This window comes from Myotis lucifugus, unplaced genomic scaffold (genome assembly GCF_000147115.1).
Source record: "Myotis lucifugus unplaced genomic scaffold, Myoluc2.0 scaffold_389, whole genome shotgun sequence".
NCBI classification, from domain to species: domain Eukaryota; kingdom Metazoa; phylum Chordata; class Mammalia; order Chiroptera; family Vespertilionidae; genus Myotis; species Myotis lucifugus.
In genome coordinates this window covers 635,990-649,267 of record NW_005871437.1, presented here as the reverse complement: position 1 = coordinate 649,267, position 13,278 = coordinate 635,990, and the positions used below count along the sequence as shown (strand labels likewise).

General features: G+C 47.5%; 1 protein-coding gene across 1 annotated transcript in view; it reads left to right on the top strand.

Annotated features, from left to right (window-relative positions):
• Positions 1–9,759: 9,759 nt before the first annotated feature.
• Positions 9,760–13,278, top strand: part of MAN1C1 (mannosidase alpha class 1C member 1) — a 110,568-nt gene continuing 107,049 nt past the window's right edge. Inside the window, 1 exon segment of the mRNA XM_023743436.1 lies at positions 9,760–10,085. Within this exon segment, the coding sequence (XP_023599204.1) occupies positions 10,080–10,085 (6 nt within the window). The 5' untranslated portion in view covers positions 9,760–10,079.

Genomic DNA, 13,278 nt, shown 5'->3' with positions numbered 1-13,278 from the left:
CCCACAGGCCAGGTCAAGGGACCCCACTGGTGCACGAATTCGTGCACCGGGCCTCTAGAGTGTGTGTGTGTGTGTGTGTGTGTGTGTGTATTTAATCTTTATTGTTGAGGTTATTACAGATGTCCCTCTTTTTTCTCCCCATTGCCCCGATTCTGGCCCCATCCCAGGCCTTCCCCACCCTATTGTCTGTGTCCATAGGTAATGTATATATTCATATAAGATCTTCGTTTAATCTCTTCCTGCCCTCCAACCCGCTTCCCTCTGAGAATCATCAGTCTGTTCCATTTCCATGCCTCTGATTCTATTTTATTCACCAGTTTATTCTGTTCATTATATTTCTTAGTCATTTATTTTGATTTTTATATTCAATTGTTGATAGGTATGTATTTGTCGCTATTTTGTTGTTTATATATATATTTTTTTTAATAATAATTTTTATTTCTTAAAGTATTACAAATAGTATTACATATGTCTCCTTTTTCCCCCCCTTGACATTCCCCCGACCCCTACCCCCCGCCCCCCCCGCCCCGTGTCTTGTGTCCATTGGTTAATCTTATATGCCTGCATATAAGTCCTTCAGTTGGTCTCTTAATCCCCCCCCCAACCCTCCCCAGGCTTCCCACTGTAGTTTAACATTCTGTTCAATGTTGCTCTGCTTCTGTTTCTACCCCTGTTCATCAGTCCATACTGGTCCCCTTTATTTGTCCCAACCTCACTGGAGTAGTCTCAACCTCACCAGGGCCGTCTGAGCCTCACCAAGGCCGTTTCAACCTCACCGGGGCCGTCCCTACCTCACGGGGGCCGTTTCAACCTCACCGGGGTCGTCCCTACCTCACGGGGGCCGTTTCAACCTCACCGGGGTCGTCCCTACCACACCGGGGCCGTTTCAACTTCACCAGGGTTGTCCCTACCACACCGGGGCCGTTTCAACCTGACCGGGGTTGTCCCTACCACACCGGGGCCGTTTCGACCTGACCGGGGCCGTCCCTACCTCATGGGGGCCGTTTCAACCTCACCGGGGTCGTCCCTACCTCACGGGGGCCGTTTCAACCTGACTGGGGTTGTCCTACCACACCGGGGCCGTTTCGACCTGACCGGGGTCGTCCCTACCTCACGGGGCCGTTTCAACCTCACCGGGGTCGTCCCTACCTCACGGGGGCCGTTTCAACCTGACCCGGGGTTGTCCCTACCACACCGGGACCGTTTCAACCTCACCGGGGCCATCTCGACCTCACCGGGGCCATCCCAGCCTTACCGGGGAAACAGGAAGTTTGGCCCTCTGTCCCCTGCCGGCGGCTCCCCACCAGACAAAATCTCCAGGCGTTCCTGGTGGTTGAACATCCAGCACTCCTGCCCTCCACCAAGTGCGCAGACTGCCTGTCTGCTGTCCCCCAGCGCCCCACAAGAGACTGGGACCAGTGGGCATGTTTGTGTGCTTGCTGGTACAGCAGTTCCACAGTGCCGGCCAAGTCAGGCCCAGCCCTGGCCGGCCCCGGACCCGACTCTGCCCCCTGATTGCGTCCCTCCCAGATGCAAGGAGTTGAAATCTGCAGCCTGCTGGGATGGGCTCTGTACTTGGTGCCTCTGCACATCCTACTCAGTCTCAATGCGCTTCTTTCTATGCGAGGAGTTGAAATCTGCAGTTTGTTGGGTTGGGCTCTGTACTTGGTGTCACATCCTACTCAGTCTCAATGTTCTTTCTCTCCTTCCAGTTGTAGAGCTTCCACTGGGCCAACTTTCCCATGGTTCTGTATGATAGGTGTTTGTCTGATATTTGGTAGTTTCGATGTTGTTGTGTGAGGTAGCACGCACAGGTCTCTTCCTTATGCCGCCATCCTGGTTCTCCTGGGTCTGCTTCTTGAGTGTGTCTCCCATGGCTGTGAGCAGTTGAAGTCTGCAATTTGTTGGGATAGGCTGCAAAAGCGCAGGTGGGTCTTTTTGTGCACCTGGCACAGCTTGGATGGGGATGTAAATTGATTAGGGCTGAGACTCATGGAGTCGCCATAGCGGAGCAAATAGCACTGGCTGAGTCTCCGCGGCCCCTTGAATCTCTGCCAGGGCTTTGTGTCCCCCAGTGCCGGCGAGCAGCTGTGCAACAGAGTCTCCCTCGCTTTCTGATGGCTGCAAGGCCGTGCTGCCTCTCCCCGTAGGGTCTGGTGCCTCATGATTCCGCCTGAACCAACTCAGTGGATTTGAAAATTTGCAGAAGCAAAGGCGTTTCTACTTGTGAGTCTGGCACAGCCCAGATGGGAATGTAAATTGCGTAGGGCGGGGTCACAGGGAGTCGCCGTGTGGAGACTCAGCGGCCCCTTGCCTATCCAGGACTCCAGGACTTTGCGTCCCCCAGTGCCGGCGAGCAACCGAGCGCCAGAGCCTCCCTCGCTTTCTGACCCGCTGGAAGGCCGTGCCGTCTCTCGCCTTGGGGTCTGGGGCCTCAGAGACCCGCCCGAACCAGCTCAGTGGATTTGAGAGTTTGTAAAAGCACAGTCATTCCCTCTTGTGCCTCTGGCACAGCCCTGAGGGTAGGGCGGGGTCACAGGGAGTCGCCAGCGTGGAGGAAATAGCGATGGCGGCGTCTCCGCGCCCCTCGCCTCCCCGGGACACCAGGACTTCTTGTCCCTCAGTGCCGGCGAGCAGCCACGTGTCAGAGCTTCCCTCGCTCTCCGACCACTGCAAGGCCGTGGCCGCCTCTCCCTGTGGGATCTGGGGCCTCAGAGACCCGCCCCGAGCAAGCCCAGAGGATTCGAGGGTTCGTAAAAAACCGAGAATCCATTTGCAGCCCGCGTGGCGTGTGACTGCGTACCTCTGGTTTGGTGCCTCCGTAGCTCCCACTCAGTCTCACTGCGCTCTTTCTTTTCCTCCAGTGTAGATCTCCCACTGGGCCAACTTCCCCATGGTTCTGAGTGGCGGTTGTTTACTTCATAGTTGATAGTTTCAATGATGCTGTGAGAGGAGCAGCACACACAGGTCCGCTCCCTACGCCGCATCTTGGTTCTCTGCAATTTTTTATATTTTTGATCTTTCTATTCTTCTTCCTCTTCTTACAGAATATTCTTCAACATTTCATATAATACTGGTTTGGTGGTGATGAACTCCTTTACCTTTTTCTTGTCTGTGAAGCTCTTTATCTGACTTTCAATTCTAAATGATAGCTTTGTGGGTAGAGTAATCTTGGTTTTTGGTCCTTGCTATTCATCATTTTGACTATTTCTTGTCACTCCCTTCTGGCCTGCATAGTTTTTGTTGAGAAATCAGCTAACAGTCGTATGGGCATTCCCTTGCTTTTCTCTTGCTGCTTTTAAGATTCTCTCTTTGTCTTTACCCCTTGGCATTTTAATTATGATTTGTCTTGGGGTGGTCCTCTCTGGGTTCCTCTTGTTTGGGACTCTCTGTGCTTCCTGGACTTGTACTAGTAAGTCTATTTCTTTCACCAGGTAGGGGAAGTTTTCTGTCATTATTTCTTCAAATAGGTTTTCAATATCTTACTCTCTCTCTTCTTCTGGCACCCCCATAATGTGAATGTTGGTACACTTGAAGTTGTCCCAGAGGCTCCTTACATTATCTTCATATTATTGGATTCTTATTTTTTTTGCTCTTCTGGTTGGGTTGTTGTTTGCTTCCTCATATTTCAAATCGTTGATTTGATTCTCAAAATTCTCTACTCTACTATTGAATCCCTGTATATTATTCTTTATTTCAGTCAGTGTATGCTTAATTTCTGACTGGTTCTTTTCCATTTTTTTGGAGGTTTTTAGAAGATTCTTGAATAACCTTATAATCGTGGTTTTGAACTCTATATCCAGTAGTTTGCTTTCTTCCATTTCTTTCATTTGTGACATGTTTCTTTGTCTCCGCATTTTGGCTGCTTCCCTGTGTTTGTTTCTATGTATTGGGTAGAGCTGCTATGTCTCCTTGAGTTGGTAGAGTGGCCTTGTGTAGTAGGTGTCCTGTAGGGCCCAGTGGCTCAACCTCCCCAGTCACCTGAGCTGGGAGCTCTAGGTGCATCCCTTTGTGGGCTGTGAGCACAGTTTTGTTGTAGTTGAGACTTGATTGCTGTTGGTGTCACTGGGAGGAATTGACCTCCAGCCCAATTTGCTGTGAGGACTAGCTGTGACTACAGTGGGAGAGCTGCTGTGTAGGAGATACCCCTATAGAGCAGAACTTGCTTCAGTGGGGCTTTGGTGCTCACTGAGTCTGCCCCTTGAGTGTGTCTTTTATGGTTGTATAGAGTTGTAATCTGCTATGGTCTGACACTGACCACTGGGTACACTGGCTTTTGGGTCTCCAGGGAGGTCCAAAGTCAGCCACTGCCTGGGCCCACCCAGCAAGAGCTACAGAGAGATCTGCAGATTCTTCCTCTTTGTATTGGGTTTGGAAGTGCCCAGGCGAGGCCCAGCTATGAAGCAAGGCAGGCTGGTGCTAGTGCCGGATCTTGGGCCTTTTATTTATAGGTCTGGGGCTCCCTGACCCAGCTGTAGTTTGTTTGCCAGATTTTAGCCTGAGAAAGAACAGGCCATTGATATGAAAAAGCTGCTGCACACAGGTTGGTTGGGGTTGTAAACTGGATGAGGCAGGGTCTTAGGGAATCATCAGGACAGAGCAAACAGAAATGGCTGCCAGTCAGCCCTGTGACCTGGGAGGTCCCAGCATAGGAACAATGATCCCTGAGAGCACCTCAGTCTGGGAGAAAACTGCCCCAAGTTCCTGCCCTGATGTCAGACAATCCAGTTCCTCCTCATATGTGTCTGTGTCTTCCAAAGCCTCGCCCTGGTGCTGGAAGTGGAACCTTGTAAGTTCTGTTTGTGGTGCCGGCCTTTTAAGAGGAACAGCTAGGTCTCCAGCAGCCTCTGTGTCACTGAGCCCCAAACAGCACTGGTTTTTACAGCTTGTAGTTACGGGAACTTCTCTTCCCAGCTCTAAGATCCTGGGTGGGGGTTTGGTGTGGGGCTGGGACCCTTGCTCCTCACAGGCGGCCTCTGTAGAGACAATCTTCCTCCTGATTGAAAAAACGACACACGTGAGTGTCGGACCAGCCCGTTCTGTGCCTCTGCACCTCCTACTAGTCTCAGTGTGCTGTCTTCTTTACCTCTCTAGTTGTAAGACTTACATTCAGCCAGCTTCCGGCAGCTCTGGATGATGGTTTCTGTATTTTGGTTGTAATTTTGATGTGGTTGTGGAAGGCAGTGAGTACAGGCGTTACCTATGCAGCCATCTTGGTTCCTCTCCTGCCCATATTTCTTTAATACATTTTTTTTACCCCAATCTATCTCCTTTTCTTTTAGAACTCCAGTTACATATAATTTAGATTTCTTAATATTTTCCTAGAGGTCACTGAGTCTCTATTCATTTTCTTTTCAGTCTTTCTTTCTCTCTGTGCTTTGGTGTAGATAATTTATATTAACCCACCTTCTAGTTTACTGAACTTTTCTTCTGTACTGTCCAATCTGTTATTAAGCTCGCATCCAGTGAATTTTTTATTTCAAGTAATTTTTTCACTTCTAGAATTTTAATTTGGACCTTTTCTTTATTGTTTTTGTTTCTCCAATATTCCCTCTCTATTCACTCATTGTAAGTCTTTGCTATTTCCAACATCTTTGTCATCATCGGGTCTGTCCCTATTGACCATTTATCTCCTGGTTATTGCTCACGTTTTCCTACATGTGTCTACTCAGTTTTTAAATTTTATGACAAACATTGTGAATACTACTTTTTTGAGATTCTAAATTGTCTGCTTTTAAGCAGTTTTTCTTCCCCTTTATGCCAGGCTATCAGCTGTCAGTGCTTTTAGCTGACAGGATACCTGCCTCTTGCTGCTTTATTCCCTACTCTTCCGATTTTGCTATTTTCTAATCTGCAGTTAGCTAGGAAACCATTCAATCTAGCTTGTTAGCATTATGTAAAGTACAAATAAGCAGACTTGAGTAGGTCTCTGAGGACTCCTGAATCAAGTGCAGGAACTTTAATGTACATATTTTAGTGTAGTTTAGATATTTAAAGATTCGTATTCATTTTTGGTAATTGGTATTAGATGCATGAAATACACTTTTGTGTTGAAACCATGCCCTGAATAGAGACAATAGTTCTCAAAAGGGCTCCTAATTTCTGGTTGATGTCAACTTAAGTTATGTGTGCATATTTTTGCTTTTCTGCTTTTAGATGTTAGAAGAAATATTTGTTGATATTTGTGATGTTCCAGCAGCCTCCATTAGTGTGACTTTCCTCTTAGGATTTTTTAATGCGTCTAATATTTTCTCTGGCTCTTTGCCTTAAGTCTAATGACAGCATTTTAAAATTTGGTTTGTAAATCCTCACATTAAAAAAAAAAGTACTGTTTGAGTAGGCCAAATAGCCGAATTATTGATCAGAAGGAAGCTAAATGTACATGGCTAAAGGATTTCCAAGGTGCATCTGTGAGATTTGATCCCTTATTTCCCCTTGTTCAGGAAAGCTCAGAATGAAACAAATGTAGTATATTTTTGAAAAGGCTACCTTTAATTGCATTTGTCTCATTGGGGTATGTGGGAGTTGAGAAAAAGTTATGTCTCTTACTTAAGATCCTTCTCCCCATTTGCATCCCTAGAATGAGCCTCTCAGAGGTTAAACCTACATTTTACCAAGTAAATGCTGGTTTCCTGGGAAGACATTTTGGCATCTTTTTGTTTTTCTGTACTTGTGTCCTTGACCTAAATTAGCAAGTCTTCCTCTTTTCCAACTCTTCCCGAAGACACTCTTCATGTCTTGTCCATGTCATACCTGACAGAGTTCAGGTGTAGTCTTGGTTTTTAATTATAAGGATCATGGGAAAAGAAGACTTTAGTGTCTTGCTTTCAGAACTGGATCTTTTAGAGAACAGCCTATCAAATACAAGCAAGTTTGCTACTTTAGATGATAAGGAAACCCTCTATAAGAAAGGTTCATGTATTGACAGAAAAATAGAAGTTTGGTCAGTTTCAGATACAGGCTTTCCTGGGTGTATAATATTATGTAAGGGGTAGAGACTTCACACTGCTGTCTCTCAAAGGTGGTCTTGTGTAATAGCCTCCCCATTACCATTCTAGAAAGTCTATGTCTAATTATCCATCTTTAAGTAGTGAAGAATGGCACCTGAGTGGCAAGAGTCCAGATGGGACTGAGGGAGACAAGCAATGTTAGACATTTCCTGTGATTAGGCTGGATTAGATTGAAGCATAATAAGATTTTCTGTGCTCTGAGTAAAGTGCTCTTAAACTTGGCACCAGTGGGAGCAGAATTCCAGTTTGTCAGCCATGGAATTTGAAGTCTTCTTGCATGTTAGAAAAAGGTTTTCGGGCTCTTTGGCCTCTGTATCACCCATTGTCTTTTAAATCCCCAGGAAAATCTCTAGGGGGCCTGCTTTGGAAGGAGTGGGGCCTGGGTTGGCCTGATGCCCACCCCCGCATGACAAATCAGATCAGTAATTCCTCCTGTGTGTGGTATTCGTAGTAGAGCCCTAGGTTCCCATTAAGAATTTAGCTGATCCCCACAACAGCCTCTGGCCTACAGGGCACGTACTATAATTCCATTTTATAGTGAACAGAACAAAGACCTTGAAAAGGAAGTGACCAGCTCCAGGCCCTGCCAGTTTAAATTGTGATGCACTGACTTAAACCTCTTCTCCTGACGCTTAGGTTGACATTCTTTCTGTTACATCATCTGAAAGCTAATGTGTGATAATTAGAGGAAGCGTTCACTTTGGGATGGAATAAAGTAGAAATTTTCGGAGTCTTGGTAGATATTCAGAAGAACAGGTCTCATTAATCTTTAGAACAGGGATTTTAATCTTCAGTGCAATCTGGAACCCCCTAGGATAGTGGTTGGCAAACTGCAGCTTGGCAAACTGCGGCTCACAAGCCACATGCGTCTCTTTGGCCCCTTGAGTGTGGCTCTTCCACAAAATACCGGCCCTTCCACAAAATACCGACTTCTGCGCATGGGCCACGAAGTTTCAATCGCACTGTACGTGTCCGCCCATACGTGGTATTTTGTGGAAGAGCCACACTCAAGGGGCCAAAGAGCCTCATGTGGCTCGCGAGCCGCGGTTTGCCGACCACGGCCCTAGGAGATCTTAGTAAATACTGAGGCCCCAGTTCCTCCCCCCAGAGAGTCTGATTTAATTGGTCTGGGGTGAAGCCTAAGCATTAGAATTTTTAAAACCTTCGGAGGTGGATCTATCGTGCACCATGCTTTAGACTCATCTATGTCAGTGCTGTCTTCACCTGGGCTGTATCTCCTTTCTGGCTAGATTTCCCTTTTACCCACTTATGGAAGAGGTTGGACATTTTCTATATTTATTAAGACCTCAACGAGGATTGGGAAGAAAAAAATGAGCTGGAGAAAAGACTCCATTAAAATTGAGTTTTCTAAAGTTAAGAGCACATGCTGTTAACATGATCAACAAAAGCCATGAATTTATTAAAACTGTAAGAAAAATATGGAAAACAACAGCTAATCGAGCCCCAGTTTTACACTGAAAGCTATATGAGCTGAAGGAACAGCAAAGGAACCTCTGGCTTTAAGACATTTTATAGTGTAAGATTGCTGTGTGTCTGAATCACTCCCACCACATACAGATGTATGGAGGGAGAAAAACATTGGTTAGCTGCATAAATATTTGCCTGTTCCACCTAAATCTCTTTTGGGGAAGCAGGTGGGGCATAAACATCTGAAATGAAAATAGGTGCTTGCCCAGAAGTAGATTTCCCAAAGGCCGTCACCCTCCCTCCCGTGGCTGCTGCCTCTGCTGCATTCCGGCTAACAGAGCAGCCTTTTCACATTGCTGCTTGGGCCTTAAAATCAAATAACAGCTGCTCAGGAAAAAGGAGATATTGAAGGAGTAGAAGAGCCAAACCCAGTCCCCGGTGTTCAGATTCACAGCAGCTGCAATCATATCATCTCCACCTTGCCAGGAGCCACATGTGACTTAACCTGAGAATTGCTGTCCTGGGTTGATCAGATCAAATCTATCCAGGCCACTTCCGGGGGAAGCTGCAGAAGGTGAGAACACACTGTATGTGAGCGTGAGTGTCCTCCCCGCAGTTTAGTGATGGTCCCCTTGAGAGCTGTTTCCATGTAAGAAACCTTTGAATTCTCAACCAGTGCCAAGTTGCAATCTTTTTTCAATCTGTCCCCACTACTTCTAGCAAATTCTTTGGCCGATGTGGACTATAGAACAAGTCCTTTTTATCCTAAACTTATTTCATTCCAGCTTACAGGGCGTGGGCATTTAGAACTAATGGAGAGTCAGACTTCAGAGAAGAAATTTCCTTCTGTCGTTCAATCTTATGTTCGAGTGAGCTCACTCGGAGGCGCTGGCTGCAGGAGCAGTGACGAGGATGGAGCCTGGCAGATGGCTGTGGCTGCGGCTTCCTGCAGGCCTGTGTGGGGAGATGATTGTTTGTATATTGGTTTTCATTTATGTGTTGGTCTTATTTTCATCTTCCTGAGGTACCCAGATGCTATGGTGATAGATTGGTTGGAAACGACTCATTTGTCAGGGTTCCATGGGGGACGTGGCTTTCCTTCCCGTGTGCAGTGGAGTCTAAAATGTTTAATTAGATGCTGAGGCATTTCTGCAAGGGTCCATTTCTGCCAGTTCTCCCAGGTGGGTGCCAGTCCTTAGGTTGGAGAGGGTTTGGGGCTTTTCTGAGCCAAACCTTCTCTCCCCTCATTTCTGTCTTGATATAATCCTCATCCACCTCCTTTTAGCTGCTGAGGTTTTGTTCTCTATCATTTTTGTTCTAGGAACTGCCTTCATGTGACTGCCAGAATCTGCAGAGCTGATGCATGTTGGAAATCTAGTTGTCAAACAGGTTCAAACCAGACTTTATGAAATAATGTAGTTGAACTGATATGTAGTGAGAGGAATATTAACAACCTGCTGCTTATCTGTCTCATCCCAGTTCAACTTTTCCAGAGAACTTACCTTGCTCTGACTGCGTGCCAGGCAGCGCCCTGGAGGCCGAGGATACAGAGATGGGGCTTCTGCCCTCAACGAGTGCAACATCGAGTCAGGGTGCGACAGACACGTACGCAGCGTACAACGTGTGCACAGTTGTGACACCATGAAGGTGCCAAAATAAAGGAGTGGACAAAGGGCTGGGGAGTCATGTCAACGTGATGTAAGCTTTGGGGAAAGGATGGCATTTCAGGCAAATGTGGAGAGTAGTGGGGCAGCGGGCTTGCAAAAAAAGCAAGGCGTTCCATGTGCTGGGTCTGGGGAGGGATCATAGGGTGGGTGTGGGAGGGGAAGTTTGAAATGGCTAAGGTTTCTACCTGGGGTACATAGAGACATCAGGAATTGGGAACGGGGAGAAATCCAGGGAAGGGGACAAGAGTTGAATTCTAGACAAGATAAAAATGATGCACTTGCAAAATCTAGGTGGTTGGAAATGTGGGTGTGGGACTGATGGGGTGCTGGCACAGGAGATGCAGATTTAAAAGTTGTCATATGGTGTACCAGGGGTGGAGGCTTGAGCACAAAGCTACCCAAGGAAAACCTGGACTGAAAGGCACAGGGTCACAGCCTTCGGGACAAGGGAGAGTTGGGTGGCAGAGGGACCAAGAGAGCCGGGCCCACTTTTCTTTTCCTTTCACCGGCTGGTCTGTCACACCTGGCTGCCCGTGGAGCCCAGTGAGCAGTTCTCAGCCTCATGCAAGTTTGCACCCAGTGCTTCTCCTGGGCTGCTCTGAGGTTCCACTTCTCCCAGAGTCAGATTCTTTAGCTCCAGATTCTTTAGTTGCCCCGCCCTGCTGGCATCAGGGACAGAGAGTCTCTCTCCCCTTTGTTTCCTGATGGAATAGCAGGGCTCACCATCAGACTTCTGCTAAGAAGAGCTGGGTGCTCTGAGCTGTTTGTTCTGACCGAGAGCCCAGGAGCAGCCTGAGGATGGTGTGTGCCTTCTCTGGCTGATGCTGAGTGAGCTCAGCCTTGTAGCTCGCTTTCTCCTTGCCCAGCAGACACGCAGAGTCACCCTCCAGCTCCTTTCAGGAAGTGGGATGTGTGCCTCCCCGGCCGGGGAGAAGGCGTAGTTTAATCTTCATTGCTGTTGAGGAAAGGAAGAAATTGTGGAATGGTGAGGATGCACGTTGTCTTTTCCTAATGACCACAGCTCAGGCGGTGGCCACATAGATACCACTACGTCCTTCTTGGGTTGTGGCCGGAATCCTCCACTCAAATGGGCAGATTCTTTTGAAACCAAGCCCCTGACCATCGAAGGAAGGGTCATTTGGCAGAGCCCCCCGCTGAAACTGCCATCTAGGGAGTGTCTGAGTGGCATTCTCACCCTGACCACCCTCCCGGATTTTTTCCTGCCCTCACCTGAGAAGCCACCTGCTTCCTGGCCCCATCCTGGGATCAGAAACAGACTCCTCAGCTGGGCTGTGTGTCTAGAAGAAATCCAGAAAGCTCTGGTGCCAGAGCAGTCCCATCTGTGGCAACCAGGTAGTCTTAGCTTTTTCTGTCTTGCCCAAACCATTCTGACTTCTGTAGCGGTTTGAGCATCCTGAAGTCTGAATGTTTAAGTCTGCTCGCCCCTGAGTAACTGGTGAAACGCTGAGTGCTGGTCAGTTCTGGTTTATTGTCGGAGAACTGAGAAGCATGTGGTGCTTTTCTTCCTTGTGGCCAATATGTTTCCAGCAACAGCCTGTGTGGGGTTTGCTAGCCTCCTTGAAGGGGCCGCTGAGAGTTCAAATGAGTTCCTGTTCCTTCATCCATGCCCATCCTCACCCAGTCTTTTTGTTGGCAGAAGATCTTGTTGCAGTTCCCAGCTTTCCTGATGCTGTACACACTTGCTTCCCCCTCTGGGCCCGAACTTTCTGTCCTCAGTACTCCTCTCCAGTTCTGGAGCTCTCGAGACTCCACAATCTCACAGGAGTTAAGGCTGCAGAGCCTGCTGTGTGACGCGGTAAACTTTTAAAAACAATATGTCATTCTAACCACTTAAAAGCATACAATTCAGTAGCAATAAGGATATTCATGGTCTATTCATGATGGTGTGTGACCATCACCACTGTTTGCTTCCCAAACCTTCTCATCACTCCCAACAAAAACCCTATAACCATTGAGCACCACTCCATCCCGACCCTCCAGCCCCTGGCAACCACTATTTTGCTTTCTAAAGTCTCTGGATTTTTCTATTCTGAATATTTTACATTTATAAATGGAATCATATACTATGTAGCCTTATAACACTTTCAGGGTTCATTTCATGACGTAGCATGTGTCAGTTTCATTTCTTTTTATGCCTCAATAATGTTCCATTGTTTCTCCATTAACCTGTTGATGGACATTTGGGATATTTCTACCTTTTGGCTATTATGAGTAATGCTGCTATGAACATTCATATATACTTTTTTGGGTGGATATATGTTTTCAGTTTTTTTGAGTACATACCTAGAAGTGAACTTGTTGGGCCACATGGTATTTCTGTGTTTAACTTATTGAGGAACTACCCAACTTCCACAATGGCTGCTCCATCTTCCATTCTCATCAGCAGCCTCAAGGGCAGTGGTGACCTTTGGAGCCAAGTGTGTCAGCCTCACTGGCATAAGCCAAAATAGTTATCTGGGGTGAGCCTCAGTGTAGGGTAGCTGGGACCAGTGAGGAATGAGCAAGGAGGGAACACAGGGCCTGGGGAGTTCTGATCGAGCTCAGGACTCAGGCCTCAGGGGTGGTTGAACCTCTCCAGTTTGATGGGAGTGTGTGAAGTGTAGGGGCAGGTGACTAGTTTAAGGGCCATATGGTGAGCTTCGGAGGGCTGATCCAGGTGGTGCCTGTTGTGTGAGGTGTTAGACCCTGAGCCTGAGATGGTGGCAGGGTGGCCTCACCCTAGGGAAGACTGGTTACCAGCAGAAAGAGGAGGCAGGTCCAAGCCCTGGCCACAGAGGAGGCTGATGGGGGGCAGGGAGAAGGAGCGCTGTGATGCAGGGTGGGGGTACTTCCTTGGGCTCCAGTATGGAGGTGCCATGTCTTACCGCAAAGCACAGCCCCTCTCCTGAGGCTAAGACAACTGCCTCAAATCTGGGGTTAGGTTCTGAATTGGCATGTGATTGAAATCTAAGCATGTATGGTCAAAACTATCTTTGAAGATCTCTCATTGCCAGGATCCAGGCCTTTGGAGGTTCAACAGCCAAATTGTAGCTTTTTGTGTTTGCTTTTCAGGGGTAGTTTCTCTTCCTGGAGCAGAGGAAGCCAAGGTCTTGTTTGAGTGGGAAAAGGGTAATAGGGAGAATAAAGAGATTGAGTGGCAGAGAGGTAGAATT